Raw genomic sequence first — 18,110 nt, forward strand, 5'->3', positions numbered from 1 at the left:
GCTCCGTGCACCTTTCATCAGCACCAGCCGCATATCGTCCCTGTGCATTTCGGGGAGGGGGGCTACACTGCAGGAGGGCCTGCAGAAACCCGGGCGAGGATGCGCTGTGAGGGGCTCTGCGCCGCTCCTCGCCCAGGTCTGCAGCGCGGGGGGATGTGCGCCCCCCCCCCCCCCCCCCGCCGCGCGCCCAGCCCCTCCGCACCTCACCGCCCGCGGACCCGCGCTATTGGCCAGGGGAGGACACGCCCCGAAGGGCAGGACCCCGCCTCCGGCTCCAACGCTGCCCAGAGACGCGGCCGGCCCCGCCCCTCCGCGGCGGTGGCCCCGCCTCCCTGCCCGCCCCTGGCTCGGAGGCTGCCTGGAGATGGGAGCCGGCGACGGCGCTGGCGATTGGTCGGCGCCTCGCATTGGCCGGGCGGCGCGGTGGCGGGCGTGGCGGCGGCGCGCTGATTGGCGGAGAGCGGAGGGGTGTGCGCCGGGGGAGCCGGCCCCGGAGCGGGGTGCTGGGGCAGCGGCTGGAGGATGGGGGCGGCCGGCGGCGCGGGCTGCTGAGCGGCGCGGCGCAGCGCGGAGCGGAGCGGAGCCACTACCACCCCCCCCCCCGGCCGGCTCCTCCGCCGCTCCCGGCCCTTCCCCCCGGCGGAGCGCAGCGCTCCCAGCCGGCATGAACAGGCTCAGCGCCGGTCCCATTGGCAGCGGCAGCGCCGCCTCCGCCGCCGGCCAGTACCGGGTGTGCGGCAATTGCCGAAAGGTGCCGAGACAGGTACCTGGGGGTCCGGCCCGGGGGGGGCGGAGGGGCCGCGGGGGGGGGGCGTCGTGACGGGGTGCGGCGCTGCGGGAGGCCGGCGGGAGTGTGGGGAGCGGTGGGACGGGGGGCACTGGGGGGCTGTGGGGAGGCAGCGGGGGATCTGTGAGGAGAGGGACTGGGGCTATGGGGGGGGCAAGGGGGTGGAGGGGCTGCTGGGGGCTGCGGGGAGAAACCGGGGCTATGGGGAGGCAGTGGTGGAAGCAAGCTGTGGGGGGATTTGGGGGGAAGCTGGGGCTGTGGGGAGGCGGTGGGGTGGGGGGGGTCTATGGGGATATCTGTGGGTGTGGGACGGAGAAGAGGAACTGGGGCTGTGGGGAGGCAGTGGGGTGGGGGGGCTGAGGCAGTGGGGTGGGGGAAACAGGCTGTAGGGAGGCAGTGGGGCTGTGGGGAGGCAGTGCGGGGGCCACTGGGGCTGTGGGGTTGGGGCCTGTGGGGGGGGATCTGCGAGGAGAGGCACTGGGGCTGTGGGGGGGATGTGGGGCAGTGGCGGAGGAGCTGTGAGCGGGGGGGATGTGGGGCGGGGGACAGCAGGGGGGGTGGGAGGGCCCCCTGCAGAGGGGGAGTCATGTCCCGCAGCCCCTTGGCCACCATTGCCATGGGCTGGTGGTCACTTGCCCCAGCCATAGGGCTGCCCCCTGCACCGGCTTGGGGTGCGCCTGGCCTCTGCGTCGGCGTGGGGCTTGTCACGGGGCTGATCCTCGCCCAGGGGTGGTTGGAAAGTTTACCCACGTATCATCTCGGTAAAATTCAGCACTGCGATCTCCAGCAAGTCTTTGTGTTGGGGTCATCTAAAGCTTTAAAAAAAAAAAAAAAACCTAAACCCCAAACCATCGTGTTATTACCAGCCCCCTTGAGTGGGCTCTCTGTTCTTTAGGAGTAGTATAATCGGTTTACCACCTCCTTTCGACATCTGCTTAACTGGGAGCATTAGTTGAGGTGCTTTTTGTTTGTCCAGTGCAAATGAATTAAAATTGCTGAGCTGTGCAAATGCATCCAGTCAGAGAGACCAAGATGAATGCAATGCCGTTTTTTTTAATTCAATCTCTCCTGATACATTTTTCACCAGGTTTGTTCTTGTACATGCTAAGAAAGCCTGTAAGTCAATGAGCTCAAATATTTGCGCTCTTTGTCCAAAAACTGTTTTTCTTCCTCTGTGGGTCAGGCCAAGTGCCAATCAAAGTTGTTTTTCAAGCCTCTCTTCCCTGCAGTAGGACTGCTTTTTTTTTTTTTTTTCTCCTTTAAGGGTTTGGTTTTTGGAAAGGAGGTGTGTATTTAGAGGAGGGGGGAGGAGAAACATTAAAAATCGGTCAGAGAGAGAAGTAAATCTTAAAAATCATGTTTCTAGAATATTTTAATGGAAACAAAATCTTATTAAATGTGCATGCTTCGTATGTGCAGTTATTTTTTCCATAAACTCTTGGATCATATTACAGTTGATACTTGGTGCTCAGCTCTTAGCTCAGCTTGTGAGAAATGTAATGGATCAGAGAAGTGCACATCAGCACAGTCTGGTTTTAACCATTTCATTACGGGATCCTTTCTTGGCTGTAACTTACTAGTATTACTGCTTTAAGAAAAATACTTAAAGAGAAAAGTTCTGAGGGTTTAAAGCCTAAACAGCTTCGGACTTGACATGTGCCTGAAGACCTACAGATTAACCAGTGCCAAACATGTCTGTGGAGAAAGCAGGGAGGGAGCTTGCTTTGTTCTGCCAAATGATCAAAATGTTTTGTTGACGAATAAAGTGGTGCTTGGCAGCAGTTTTGTGATTAATATTAAGTTTAAATTTATTTAAATTTTTGAAGCTGTAGTCTTATCCTGCTAGGTAGGTCTTTTTTTGTATACCTCTTTAATATCAGCAGGGGGTGGGGGAGACGGTCTAGATGTTACTTTCCTGGTAATAGGAAACTTGCTGGATTAGGTGTTTTTCCAGTAATATAGGGAGAATGAGGATTGTATGGCAATACCTAGGAACCTGGTTGGCTATGTTGAAGAAGACAGCTCGGTACTGTCCTGGCTTGTCTGTGGTCGGTGAAGCTGAGGCAAACTCTTAACATACAGGTATCTTCTGTTTGCATTGATTGTAGGATGAGTTTATTGCATCTTTTCTTAGACTGGATAACAAATGTAGAAGTACAAAGCTTCTGACTACATCTGTAATCATTTAAAAGTTGGTATAATAAAATCACTGTGAATTTTAACCTTTAGCATTTCATTGGCAAGCATGCAAGTAGAAAATAGGAGGGGGAAAAAAAAAAAGCTTGGTGGAAGTGAGATGCAAATTTGACCTGAGTCTCAGTGTAATAATCTTCAGATAAGTGCTGACTCATCTGTTCTTTTGATGATATTTTTTTTTAATGCTCATGTGATAATATACTGGAAAAATGATTGGCTTTAAAGCGTTTTGAATCTCTTCTGCCCTCCTCAGTTTTAAGGCTTTATTTCAAACCACAAGAATGCTTGCTGTTTAGGTACTGCTGTCATTAGATGTTATAAGGAAGAAAAACAAGCCTTCAACCTGGTGGCATATAATGAAATTCAGAATCGTCTAGCAGATTTTGAATTCTCATGGGTGAGGGTAGAATTTCTCTTTCAACAATAAAAGAAATGCTAGATGCAGCACTCGAGGTTTCTGTTAATTTCAAATTAATCAAAGTTATGTTTTATTAAAGAAGCTCTGTTAGGGTAGTGTTAGAAAGTTGCTAAACATCCCCCTAGTTAAATTTGCCTATGAGGAAGATCTTTAATATTAAAAAGATAAGAAGTTTCCAGTTGTATTTATTGTTACAGAACACTTTAAATAATCAGATATACTTGCAGAACAATTACTGCTAATCATAAGGGCTTAGATATTCATAGATGAGAGAGCTGAATTATTATTTTTTATCAAATAATGACAACCGGTAATAGGTGATGCTACTTTAGATTTTGTGAACAAGCATCTTGAATAAGACAACCAACGGTAGTGTCTTGATTCAGTTTAAAATACATAGCAGAATGAACAAAACTAGACCTATAGTTATAATCCTTGGTATTGATGGGTAGACTTTAAGCTGTGGTGTTTTGATTGCTAGAAGTAGATGAAAGTACTTAAAATGGTACATGATTTCTGTAGCTAAGTTTTCCATAGAGGTAGCTGAGAGCTGTTGTCATTGCTCTAACAAATAGTAATTGCCTAGCTCTACACTTTAAAAATCCTGCGTGTGAGAGAATTCAGTAAGGAAGTCACCTGGGCTGGAGACCGTAGGGCCTTAAATCTGCAGGAAAGCGGGAGTGTGTTTGAAATCCAAGAGTCTTACAGCTGAAAGGAATCTATTTCCCAAGCAAGACAGGAAGAAAAAAAAAAAAAGCATAGGTAGAGCTCAGTATTTATTTGGGCAAATAACTCTCTTGGGAGGGATTTTAGGAATAAGCAAAGAGTCTTCAGAGGATGGAAAAAGTCTGATATTTCAGGAAATGTAGGAACAGGGGGAATGTGCCAAAATGTAAAGCTTAGTTGCATACTGTAAAGCACATGAAGCAAAAGGTTCTTTTGTATATAAATGCAGGTCATTGTTCAGTGACAGTAGGATAGAACACAAAATTAGTAGGAGAGTGGATCCAGAACGAAATATTTATTTTGTGTTGGATTTCAGTGAGAGGAATGTAAGGGAAACAGCTAAATGGATAATGGGGAAGCGTACTTTAGGAGCACCTCTTACTGTTGGCAAGGTGGAATTGCACCTGAATTAGCTGATCCTCCTGGTTTGCGTCTGTGTCTGTGTTAAAGTCCTGGAAAAAGCTGTATGAAATCCTAGATGTAATTCTTGCCTATAATAAACCTGACAAATCAGGGGGATCCTATGAGAAGGAAGTAGTACTGAATATGATTGACATAAACAATTTTTCAGTGCTCGCCAATCCCCGTGCCAGTTGCCTCCTTTAACACAAATCTCAACACGGCACGAGCAATTAGAACCAACTTTGAAGGAAAAGCATTCCACGTGAGGAAAAAATGACATGGTGCCACCAAAAATACGTCTATGCTAGACTAATGTGGTAGTCTTCTGCTGATAAGATATCTCCTCTAGTGTCTTCTTTTAAAAGCTTTAGAACAGTTAAATCTAGACTTATTTCAGATGCTTAATGAATGAATGTCGAATATTGAATTATTTGTTTCACTAGCAAGTCAACCGATATTAAACTTTGAGACTTACTAAGACAAAGTGTTCTACGTATGAAAAATTGAAATAAGTTTAAGAAGTAATTGGGCAAATTCATAAAGGAAAAATTAAGAGACCTGTAAATAGGAGATGGTGCCTATTGGAAATGCGTTGCTGCATGCTTTCCTGTTACACTTCTGTTATGGCCCCCTGTCAGTGATAGGTTACTGGACTATATGGACCTTTGATCTGACACATTATGTCTGTTGTTATGCTCTTGTTAATTAGTAAAGGAATGGTAGAGAACTGATTGAAGTGGAGATGACAATGGGCCCTGCTGAAAGGGGAAGTCATTGGACTGAAAGCAGGCGATCTGTGGCTTTTTAAAGGATCGGTTTTGAAACTATTTTAACTTAACACTTTCGTGAATCGTGATGAGAATGACTATTATGGAATATGTTCATGAGACAGATGTGGTAGATATTGTCAGTCCAGGGAAAGACTGGAATATTTCTTAGAAAACTGGGAGACGTTGAGCACTGGAGTGGTTGGAATTGGGGTGAAATCCAGGGACATGAAATGTAGAGTTATAGTCTAACTATTTGTTACTCATAGCTTTTGGTAAAATCAACTCTTTGTAAAGGCCCATTAAGAGCAGCTTAATGTCAGCCTGCAAGGCAACTTAGCTGGAGGGGAAGGAAGAGAAAAAAAGTCAGGAAAGATGGATCCAAACTAAACAGGCGCGGAGGTGAGCTAATTGGATGCTTGGACAAATAGACCAGCTATTTTGCAGGAAACTAAAAAGAGTTTGCTCTTTTAATTCAGCAAAACCAGAAATGTCTAGAGTTGTGAGGCTGTGGAAGAGTTTGCACTAGGTCTACTGCTGTCAAAAACCCACCTACTTCTAAGATAGAAAAGTATGTGAAGGTTGTTAAATAAAGCAGTGCCTACAATAGCATGAGCCTGGACTCGGTGAGGTCATGTCCAAAAAAAAAAAAAAAAAATTGCTTTATTGTGTTCTGTGTAGGTGAGTAAGCAAGTAGCCCAAAAGTGAACCAACAACATTTGATGTCAGGTCTCATAAATTTGTGTAAGTTAAAATATGTCACCATGAGTCATGAAGGTGAACGGAGATGCCGATACCAGTTCTGCAGAATTCAAGAGCCCTTTCAAGGATGTCTCAGCTACTTGAAGAAAACTAAACTTGGTAACTTGGTTCAACCTATTCTGAACATATGCAAATTAAACTAGCAATATCTGCTTGAAAAGTACCCCAAATTTTCCACAATATCTTTGTGTTGTCAAGTTGCAAAGTATATTTTGCTTTAAAAATCTGAGTATCAAACTGACTGCCACAGAGAATGTTTTTTTGTAAAATTAAGTAATATCTTCCATCCTTTTGACCACTTTCGTTAATAAGTCTCGTCACTCTGTAGTTTTAATTTACGATTGCCTAGATCACTTAGTCTCTGAGATGCCTCTTTCTAAAGGATTTCTAAAAATGATTTGCATTATTTAACATGAAAACCTACCTCTATTTGTATCAGTTCTAATTCTACCAACTTTCTATTTTATTAAACATGGTATACATTCAATATTTTTGTATTCTGATCCCTTGGAATTCTGCCGCAATGAAACTTCACTCCGGCCATTTCTACTACACAGCTAGTGTGCACGGCTCGGGGCAAAAGATTGGAAATGCTAACTCTGAGGGGTCCAAATTGTAAACGTAAAAACAAACCCAGCCTTTTTAAGGCAATTTAAGATTCTCAGCAACAGGCCCCTCACTGCCATCATTTATTTATGTTTTTCTGGAGATATTTGTAGGGGAGGGGGAAAAAAAATAAAACAGAACAATGTTCCTCTCATGAAATAAGTGCAGTGAAAGTCCAGTAGTGATTCTGATTTCTCTCCTTGCGCATCCTCACAAGTCTAGCAGTAATCTGTATCTTTTAGATTCTGACCCTTTCCAATAATTGTTCTCCCAGCTCTGTTTTTGTCGTCTGCAATCAGAGAGAATGATTATTCTTTTAACGTATGCGCTAATATTGAATGTTCCCATGTTCTTCCACTGTTATCTTAAATTAATGTAAAAGATTTTCCTCATCCTTTTCTAGTCTGAACTGCTGAAGATGAAAACGTAACTATTACATTTTCAGTAATGAGAGTGACATGAGTGAAATGAATCTCGAGGGAAATATTTTGAAATGAAAAGCTGTAACAGTTGGCCTTGTAGGAACAGCACTCATTTACAATAGTCACATTTTCTAGGTCTTCCCTGAATTACAGGAAATGAATAGAGGTGGAAAAGAATAGAAAGTGGGGAGGAGGATTCTCTTCAAAAGAAACCTTGAGGTTTAGTGTTTAGAGTGGGTTAGTCAAGCGTGGAGGTTGTCCTCTATCACTGCTTACTGTCGCCAGTTGGCGCGGTGCGTTCCATCAGCCACATCACAGGCTGTGGTTAGGAGATCAGGGTTTTGTGAGCATTTACTTTAAATTTATGCATATTACTTAATGCTTCAAATTTCTCATCTTTATAAGTGAAATCTAAAAAATACATATGTATGTGATTCATTAAGCATCCTTGGTTCTTTTCCTCTCTTCCATGTTGGTGATGGAGCTGTTAGTACTCGTTCAGTTCTTTCTTTTAAACATTTTTTACTGGCTTTGGAATATTTGAGGCAGAGAAGATAGGAATGTAATTCCCCACGTCTTTGCTTAGCTAAGGGAGTTGGTCTAGAGGTTTCATTATCAGATTTCCAATTCCAGCACTGGATAGTAAGTAGATCAGAAGCATAGTTTGCTTGATTTTTTTGAATATTTGCTCTTGCCTAAGTGGGTCAGGATAGACTTGGGAGGAGGGGACACTTTTAGTAGAAAAGAGATTCAAATTATCAGGAGGGATACTTGGTTAATGAGAAATTGCACATCATCAACTGTACAAAAACCTACGTGGAAATAATCTTTGTACTTGATTTTTCTGTTCTTTACAGGTATTCCTGTTTGTATGCAGAGGTCCTTTCCATTGTTTTCTCTGCAACCCAACCTAGTTGTCTGTGCACTTTAATAGAAGTTATAGGAAGCGTTTTGCAGATAACTGACAGACTTTATTGAATCCCATTACAGGGAGGCAGGAATATTCCCCACAAACAATTTTTGCTGATCGTTTATCGGTCAGTACATTGAATGTGCTAGGCATACTTCAGGAAATTCTACAGTGTTCTCAGTATGCTACCCTGGGCAAAGTAGTGTTACTGATAGTAGGAGAGGCTGTGATCAAGGGATATTAATTTTAAATGTCTCCACTAAACATTAATTTCAAATTCTTTATTATAGAGTACTTCTCACGTATCAGACTTTGAATAACTATCAGTTGGGGCAAAATACCAGTGCAGACGAGTTACTATTGCATGTTTAGGATGCTGAGAAACTTTGTTGTTCTTATAGAGTAATATCAGGCATTGGTTTATTAAAGTATCTTTGTTCTCACCTGTTATTGAAGTGGAAAGAAAGATATTTTGAAGCACAGACTTTTGGGGGAGGCAGGGGGTGGAGTGCTTTAGACAACTGTGGACTTAAACAGATGCAAATTGGGAGGGGGTGCTGAAAGAATATAAATGATAGTATTTTAAGTAAGAGCACTTACTTAGAATAAATCGATGTTCTTCATCTAGATAGATGTCTTAAATCTTAGTTCTGAACTTCCCCAGTTGCGTGAATTAGAGTAAGAAAAGTAATTGATACAACCTCCTGACTGAACATCTATTTTATCTTGTTGATGACTCCCTTGCATTTCTCTCAAGATAAGCATCTTGTTTTGATAGACCAGCAATGGATTTGTATGTCATTTTGAACTCAGCAGCCAACGTAGTGATTTTGGTAGTATAGTGTGAGGATACCTACAATCCCCTTCCTCAGACGATAAGGTGAAAAAAATTATTGAAATGGAGAGAAAAACAAAATATTTCTAGTTTGGTTTGTTGTAAGCAAGCTGAATCTGAATGGGTAAGCCTGCATCACATAAGTTGCTCATGGACTTATTCCATACGGTGCTGTTGAAGAATGGACCACCATTAGAGTTGTGGCTTGAATCTTCCTGCATGCGCAAATGTTAGGTTAACACACATTAAGGTCAGGAGATGTCCAGGAGAAATTACCTTCTTGAGAATTTTGTGGAACCATAGCTTTCTATTATCTCTTCAAGTACCAAAGACTTCTGAAGATGACTTTAAACTCAGCGTTTTCACCTGCTCAGAATGAGCAATTAATTCATAAATAACAATCAATATAGCTCAGTTACTGCACTTTGCAATCAACATGCGTAACTATATGTGTTTTCAAGTGTATTAAATGTGAACTTCCTTTTGACGTGAAACTAGAGAGATCCGTAAGCTCTTCTAAAGTGAATTGATCCTTAGGAAGGAGGAATGGCTACAAAGATGACTTCTTGCTTAACATTTTCACACACAAAGGAACATTTTGTGTGACTTGTAGGTAACCTGGGAATAAAGAATTTGTGCTTCTTAGCAATTCCACGCAGGCAGAGTAAAACAGAGCTATGCTGATGACACTGAAGAAGTGCTACCTCTCTTGTTCTAAACCATTTTCAGAGCAGTACAGAGCTGCTTACTTAAAATCATCTTTTATATATCCCTGGGCTATTACTGCGTGGAATTTGCTCTGGCTGATGTCGACAGAACAGAATTCCAAGCCAGGATGTGTCCTCTCTTCTGTATGACTTGTGCAGTTAAAAATTGTTTAATAAGACAGTATCTTAACAGCATTGAACTTAATTTAATAGCCTGTGCTTGTAAATATGTCTAATATCTCCTGCTTTAGCATGTGGTGAAGGGAATATAGTTATATTATTTGCTAAATATATCTGGAGGAGTTTTGGCCATATGGTTCTAAATCTGTTTTAATATAATTATCCCCATTAACTTAAAAAATAAAAAATATTCCATCAGAGTTGATTGACAGTCTTCTCAGTAAAGCACCCTCATTGCTGATTAAAGGTGTGGAAATATTAATATGTTCTAGCATTTAGAAGTCTGATTAGACCTCTAATGAAATGGAGTGCCTACACACTGTCTAAATAGTCTACCTGACACCAGTTGGATCTCATCCAGCGTGGAAGAACATTTGAAATGTTGCTTTACTATAACATGTTTTGTGTCTTGAAGTCAGCGGTGCTGCCTGCGTGCAAATACCCACTGGCTGTTCAGCAAGCAAGAGTGAACCTTGACCCTTTCTGGAAGTCAGCATCGGGATTTGATTATTCTGCTGAGCATTCACTACCTTACTGCAATAACTAGATTAGAATTAGAAAATTAAGGCGTTTGTTTATGTAGAAACACCCATAGTACATAGCTCTGTAAGTTAGACTTCAGAATTGTTCTGTACATATGTTACATGTCGTATAAAGTATAAATAAAGTAAAAGCATGCTGGTAAGACTCAGAAGCTGCCGCTGTTCTTGTATACTAATAACTTGATAAAAACACAATATAAGTTAAAATTAAAGTTTTGCAACTACCACATCTCTTTCCTTTTCATGAGTTGGCTTGTTCTATTTCCTCCAAAGGTTAACCGAAACAAGTGGTGGGTGTCTTGACAGCTGTTCCAGCACCCGTGTTTTATGTCCTCTTTAACTCAGGTACACGTGATTTTTGTTCCAGGACTCTACTGCTGGAATACTGTGAACTGGGGATCTTCCTTAGCATCCTGTAATAGAAGCGTTCAGTCCTCAGTGGCCGAAAACACCTTAAAACAGCACTTCTAATGCATGATATTCACTAGTCCACAGTTCATTTTGATTGATTCGCTTCCCACTCTGTGGTACAGCAGATCGACTCTAATGCATCTGGACTGGAATTCTATATAGCTTTTGTCTCCTTCTCTGTAGCCTTTTCCTCCGTTTTCTCTGCCACTGGGCACTTTAATATTTTTATTCTTTGCAATCTCCATATTTAAAGAACCAAAGTAGAGGAGTGCTGAACCGAAAGAACAACTGATTTATGCCAACTTAATGCTTCAGGAGACTCCAGAAACTATTTTCCTCTTCCTTTCCTTCCAGAAACCCCAAGCAACCTGTTCAATTACATTGGCAGTTTAAAACTTGCCCGCGTGATCTTATTGAGAGGATAGAGGATGACAGCTGTTTAGGCAGTGTCATCAGACATCATGCAAATAGAACCTACTTGGAGATAAGTGATTTTTATTCTAGCACTTTAAAGCTCATTGCTTCACTCGAGTGTAAGTGCTGCACAAGTCCTCGGAAGAGGAAGTGTGTTAGCTGAAAAGGTTAGCTGTTAATTAAAGGCTGAAGGAACCTGCAGTCCGGGTTGCAGCTCTTCAGGGGAGTCAGTGTGTGAAGTTACTTGTTACACCTAATCCAAGAACATGTGGAAAGAGAGCACCCTTCAAGGAGAAGGGATAGTATGCTCAAGCTGTCTTTCACTTACAACTTAAAAGAACAAAATAGGAATGGAGGTCTCCCTCCATGTCCCTGTTATAGGTCACCTATGCAAAGCATATTAGATAAAGCTTTAGTTACTTGACCTACTTATCCAGCAGAACCTTGCAGTACAAGCAAAAGCAGTTTGACTATGCAGTGCTGTTGCTGTTCTGCATGGGACACTCCTTGGGTTAGGCTGTGCCCTGTGAATGTGTATAGGTGGCATGCAGCCATCCAACACGAGTAATTTGTCTTATTTTAGAAGCTAGGTCTATGGCTTTGGTTCGTATGTCCCAGGACTCTTGGAATACGCATTGCATGGTCTAACTTCTGTCAGGGTAAAGCTAACCTGGGTAAAAATAAAGGCTGTCAATTTGTGTCTTGGGAGTTGGGCTTACTCTGATGCATAGTTTTGATTTGGTTTCTTCATACAGAATAAGATCAAGTATTTCTACAGAACAGGTTAGCCAGGCAGGATATAAAATAAGTGGTTTTATTATCTCTGTATCATGGTAGTTTTGTTGCTGGTAGGGTTTTTTGGTTTAGGGGGGAGTTTTTGGAGAGTCATTAAGTCACTAAAATGTAGTCAGAAGTTTTTTTAGTAAAAGAGTAGACGGTAGTCTGAGTTAGACAGCAGAGTCTGTGAAATCTAAAGTTGGAGGTAAATTTAAGTTCTGACAAAAATAACTGCATATAACTGCAAATAACACTTCCTACAGAAATAACTGCTCTGTCTCTGGACATGTCTCTATATTTACATGCAATAAGTTTTCTATATCGCTTGTGAATTTTTGTTTTTGGAAAATCAGCATTTCTTTTGAGCTTTGGCAGGAAAAAGTATGAAGTTTTTATCTTAGGTCGTTACTTTTATCAGCTCAGCCAAATTAAGTCAGTGTATTTGGGAGATTATATCTCAGTAATGACTCACATAGGTAAAACCTAGGTTAAGATGTAAACATGCTTCTTAAAAAGAAAAAAAGAAAAGAGAATAAAGAATTCTGCCTGACTGTCAGTATTATTATGGCAGTTCTAGCGAGTGGATGGCTTTAGGAAGCGCTGCTGAGAATGAAGCCTTTCGTTTGTTGTTCTCTTGTCCGAACCTATCTCAGACCGAACAAACATAAAACAGTTTGTCAGCTCCTTGTTCTCTGTGGAAGAATCTCTCCAGTCTTTGCAAACAAGACTCCTCGGTGAAATAATTTGCCCTAATTGGTATCTCCCTGAGGAGTTCCCATCATGTAAAGAATGGAGAGGGCTTGCCCCTGCGCGGCTTTCCCTCTGCGGCCCTGTACCTGTAAGAGCTGTGTGCGTTCCTTCTAAGGAGACTGTGGAAAGCTACGTAAGAACACTTATTTCAGTAAATGCATATGCATGGTGTGGATATCACCTCCTTCTGAAAAGTGCTTTGGAGTCAACTAATCAAGAGACTAAAATGCCTGGCTCAGCCAGTAAGGCACTTGCTCTTAGAAACTGTACCTTTAGGCTAGAGTTAAAGCATATTAGTCAAGGAGACTTTATTTGTTTTGCACATTCTTTCTGTTCGAGTTGACAACCAATTGAAAATGGCAAAAAGCACACTCCTCTTAAAGTAGGAGAATATTGTTCCTTTTGGCTCTCTGTGGGGACTATTCCTTTCCAAGCAAAGCTGGGAGAAGAGCATCAGAGTTTCTTACGCTGTTGGAACTGTAACAAGGATGCAGAACATCCCTCAATTGTGAATGAGCATTTGGCTGAGAAACTTGTGCTAATGGGGTTTCTCATTTTTCAGAAAAGCTTTTCAATGGATTAACTTGTAAAATTCCATGGGTCATGTTAACATTGACTAAATGGAGTTCTAAGGCACTCTGGAGTTTTAGGCCTCAGACTGAGTTTTAATGTGAATAGCTTAGCTGCAGACCTTCATTATGAGATAGCATAGCCAACATCTGTTATATTCTTCTAAGTAGATGTCAGTCTAAATAAATATCTTCTATCTCTCAGTGGGGTAGGGACAGTACATACGTATATTGTCTACATTTTTTAACTCCTCAGAGATTTTTTCCTTGTTTGTTTTTTTTTTCCTTTTTCTCTGGTGTAAATTGATGTAAATTCTGATGAAGGGCATTCAGAAAAGGGAAAAACAGCATTTACTGTATAAGAACAGTATTATTAAACAACTAAAGCGTAATGTGGATGTAACAGTACTGAAGATTACGAAGTAAACGATCTGGTACCATTTATGTTGAATAGATAGTGCAATAATGTGCTCACTCGGGTAACTAAGGAGCTGTGTATAATGTGGACTGCGTCTTTTAGACTGGATTAGCACAATGTTTATTTTTACAACAGTCCCATTTAACTAAAATGTCTCTCCATTTTCAGGTGATGCCAATTCATATCTATGTTAGAAAATACATTCGATTTGTATAATAGCCTTTGTAGAATGAATAATAAATTTATTTAAATAATAATAATATTTATTTATTTTAAATTTGAATTGTTGCTGTAGCTAATACAAGAACATTAGAGCAGCTCTAGGAGGTGAAATCAAAGCCCAGTGTCCTGTGTCTGACATTGGCCAGGAGAAGGTGCCAAAACAGGATGAGTTTATCATGGTGCTTCTTCTGAGCTGTCTTTGAGTCTCCAAGCATTTGTAGCTTGAGGACTTCCTGAACTGGAGGTTATTTTCTCCATGTTTAATAAATGTTCATGCATTTCTTTTCCATGAACTTGAGCAATCTACTTTGAACACATGCAAACTTCAGGTGTCCGTGGCATCTTGCGACAAGGATTTCTGCAGCTGGTTGCATGTTGTGGAAAAGATTTACAACCTTTGTTTGAGCTTGCCACCTACTAGTCAGTCCTAATCCTTCTATTGGAAGTAGTAACAGCACAGTGTACATGGACTGTGACAGCCAGGAGGCTGAGGCAATCAATTAAAATATCTTGACAGGTTTGTGACAGCAAGCTCAGCAGTTCAGAGTCACTTTCCAAGACACAAGCTACTGCAGTCCTCTGTGAAAAATATGTCAGGAAGCTAGCTGTAGGAACTCCAGTACTGAACTGAACACGTTGCCCTCTGAATGAGAAGATTTGTTCTTCTGAATTTTGGCAAGTTGCTTTCATAACTCCTAAGATAGTTCTTGCACGTAGATCTAAAATAACTGGTATGATCGTTTTGTACATAAAGTCTGTGGAGAAAGCATGATTCTGCCATCTGCATGATTTTCCTGTGTCTTGGAATAGAACTTGGTTTTATATAGAACCTAGTAAACGAAGGATGCTTGAAAGCTTTTTTTTCTCCTGCAGCACTGTATGCTGGGGCAGTATTCATTTGTTCAGTAGTCATTTTTATCAAGCTGAAAATGCTAGACAGACACACCAAGAGGGAACGTTGGCTGGGACACATGATGAATTTACTTCTTGAATGTGGGGCTTTGGGAATTTTACCTTTTCCTTCAGATGCAGTAAAAAAGCATCTGTTTGATACCTTCTAAATAATCAAATATTTCCTGTGTAGCAGATATACTACTGTTCTAGCAGGACTCAAACATTCTGGTTAAACATCTTGGTTAGATGGTTTTCTTCAGTTGGCTGAACACTGGAAGCAGCGGTTCGCATTGCCTTCTGCGTTTTAAGGGAACAACTAGAAGAAGCAAGAGCTGTAATTGGACAGCGACTATGGTGACCTGCCTTGTAGTGAAATATTTGGTGAAAAGTAGTTGGAAGTGACTGGGAAGCAGGACAGCATAGTCTGACGTCTCATAATTACAGTTCAAACAGATCTCCTGTCTTTTCGCATTAGAAAGATAGTCAGCCTTTGCCTTCTTGTGTTAAACTCCATGGTGGATTTCCACGCTTCACTTGTTAAGATTTTTCTGTATTTGATAGTAGACATTATGCAGTGTTTGACAATAGTCATGAGCACTATTTGACTTCAGCCAGTAAAATGCTTTGTATAGCCAGGACATCGGTGCAGCTTTGTTACTTCCGATTATCTCTTATGCAAGTAGTTGAAACTAGGAAGGAAACAATTTTCGTGAGGTGGTACAGAGGTCAGAGCCCAGTTTCCTCCCTGCAACTGCATGGGGATTGAGATGCTAATCAGAGGAGGGGATAATTTTTTTCATTAAATTGCAAAGATATGACTTTGTATACTTGCTGTGAACAGACCTCTTTATGACACTGTTGCATCTAAACTGTCTAGCTTTGTCATGTCGACTGAAAACGCAGCAGCAACTGAATTAGCATTTGCCTAGTTTCTCAAGCAGGTTGTGCAGACAAGGTCCATGAGCCTGCTGGACTTAAGTGCTGTTAGCCAAGGACCTATTTAAAGCTAGCTTTAAGTATTTCTGGAAGAGCTGCAGCTGTGCTAGTGACCGCAGTGCAGACTAAACCTTAAGAGTCTTATCTTTGTTGAAATCTAAACCTTAATGTTTTAAGGCACACCTTGCCTGAATTATATCTCTCTGTGCTCTCTGTTGTAATCAGTGCGATGGCAGTGCCAAAGAGGAAAGGCGAGAGAATGCAGCCTTGATGCCAGTCTCTGTTTAAACAGTCTATCTGCTTTTATAGCAACTTAGAGCTAAGTGCATCTTGCTATAAATCCTTGATAATGCTGATGATTGCTGGAATAGCATAAGAGTTGAAGATGTTTCCATGTGAACTGCAGTGAAGTCTGTTAAAGATTTTCCTTAAAATACGTCGTTGAGTATTTTGCTGTTTACTGCTCTTATATTAATCTCACATTTTGAACATTTAGCATATTGGAAATACATTAAAAAAAAATTCACCTTTCTTCATAGTAGAAGGATGCCATTATGTATTTACAGTATGGATGAATACCATTCAAATTTGCTTGCTTACGAGGCATGTAACAATGCTTCTGTTAAAAATTCAGTTGAGCACTCTTAGGAAACAGTTCTGCCAGAGATACGTGATGGATTTGCATAACCCTAGGGGTCTGTCTTTTTGTTGTTGTTGTTGTTGTTGTAATATATCCACCAGTTATGCCTCTCTGATTGGCAGTATGCCCATTAAATGTGTGTATTTATGAACTGAAGTATTTAACCATTCCGGTGCTGTATGGTAAAGAGACTTTGCTATCAGTGGTTAATTTAGGTATTAATTCAGGCCTGTCAGAGCAGCTTCTGTTTTATCTGTATGTTCTATCAAATGTTTGCTCTGCCTGCTGGCACTGGTTTGCGGCATGGATGGGACAAGGAAGTCTGTGCATTCTCTCTTTGCAGGACAGCTGCGACCGCATGCGTGACCACAGCGCTGTCCTTGCCCACTCTGAACATGCAGCTTCCAAAGCGTGCGGGACCCGGCTGGCAGAGCGAAACCAGGCTTGATTAGATGGAGTGTGCACAGGCAGCGTGAGGCAGCCCTGGTGCGCGGGAGGCAGGTTAAAGGATATGCCTGGCTGCTTCAGAGGCTGTGCTTTAGCAGCACTGATGTCCTTACTGATGAGACAGATGAACTTGATGCAATTTTGCCAATGTAGTGGCTAAAAGCTACATTCTCCAAACTAGCTAACGTTAGTCTGTCTCAGGATGTCGGACTTGGGCTAAATTTGAAGGTGTAAGTGAGCCAGTGTACAGATAAAACAAGTCCCAGTTTAAACCACTGAAGTTTTTCTCTGTAACTTTTGCCCTTGATATCTGATGCTATTGAAACATAGAAGATGCTCCTCTGCTGTGATCTTAGGATTTTGAGCCGTCTTCACAATCACTAGGTCATCTTCTGTCCAGAGGGCGTTTTTGGGGCAGCCTACAAACCTATAGTGCTGACGATTTACTGTTGGGTGGTGTTACGCATCTTGCCTAGCTTTAGATCGTTCCATCTGACGTGATTACCCCAGCTTCCTGTAGAGTCTATGGACGAAAAACAGGCCTTTCTCTGGGACAATTGATCTCATCCTGAACTAGACATGAGCTTTCTTTTTCAGTTATACGCAGTGCCTAGCTGACTAACACTGATTTGGATACGTGCCTTTTAGATGTCTATCTGATCAGTTGACTTTCACCCTTGGTATCAGATGATGACTGGGGCATGGATACAAACTAATATTTTGAGATTTGGCTCACATTAGATGGAAGTGAATCTCTAGCAACAAGTAAATTGAAGAAGTGGCTGTGGTTATATCTCTCATCCTTTCCATGTGTTAATAACTGATGTTTTGGCTTGACTGTTAGCACATTTAAGTTGAGCAAATCTTAACATGAAGATTTTTCTATCTGTCTGCTCAGGAGTCTGAGCCTTACTTTCTCAGATGTGTAAAGATGCAGCTGTCTTTTACGTGACATGCTCAGGTCTATTCTGACAAAAAAGCAGAATGCAGTTTGACTTCTTCAATAAGGAAGTGTTTTGCAGTAAACCCATTACTCTGATGTTTGACTTGCACTCCTTGCCTGTCTGCTTCCAGATGCAGTTGAATGTTGGCTTTCGTTAAGAGCTGTAAATAACTTGGAAATTACCTCCAGGACAGAGAGAGTGATACAACCCAAGTATGACAGAAAGCGGATGTAGATGTAGGTTTTATTTATGTAAAAAAGAAGACAGGCTTTTCTGCCAGTAGCTGTGTGTTCACGTCTGAGCTCTTCTCCTTTAGGTTGAACGCGTCAGATACCTTTCAAAGACTGAGAAACTCCTGTTGGTCTTCTGCTGCCTGGCCATCCATCGCAGGCTGGGTAGAATTTGCTGCCCTTTGGTTTGTAGCTAGT

At 41.8% G+C, this 18,110-nt stretch overlaps 1 protein-coding gene across 3 annotated transcripts in view; it reads left to right on the forward strand.

The window, feature by feature from the left end:
- Positions 1 to 495: 495 nt before the first annotated feature.
- The window catches only part of SESN3 (sestrin 3), a 42,393-nt gene continuing 24,778 nt past the window's right edge, over positions 496 to 18,110 (forward strand). The window contains exon 1 of one of the 3 annotated variants that reach the window (XM_068930437.1): positions 496 to 763. In XM_068930437.1, the coding sequence (XP_068786538.1) occupies positions 665 to 763 (99 nt within the window). In that variant the 5' untranslated portion in view covers positions 496 to 664. The remainder of the gene's footprint in view (positions 764 to 18,110) is intronic. The other 2 variants (XM_068930439.1, XM_068930438.1) reach the window with 2 other exon arrangements.

The sequence above is a fragment of the Struthio camelus genome, chromosome 1 (genome assembly GCF_040807025.1).
Source record: "Struthio camelus isolate bStrCam1 chromosome 1, bStrCam1.hap1, whole genome shotgun sequence".
Lineage (NCBI taxonomy): Eukaryota > Metazoa > Chordata > Aves > Struthioniformes > Struthionidae > Struthio > Struthio camelus.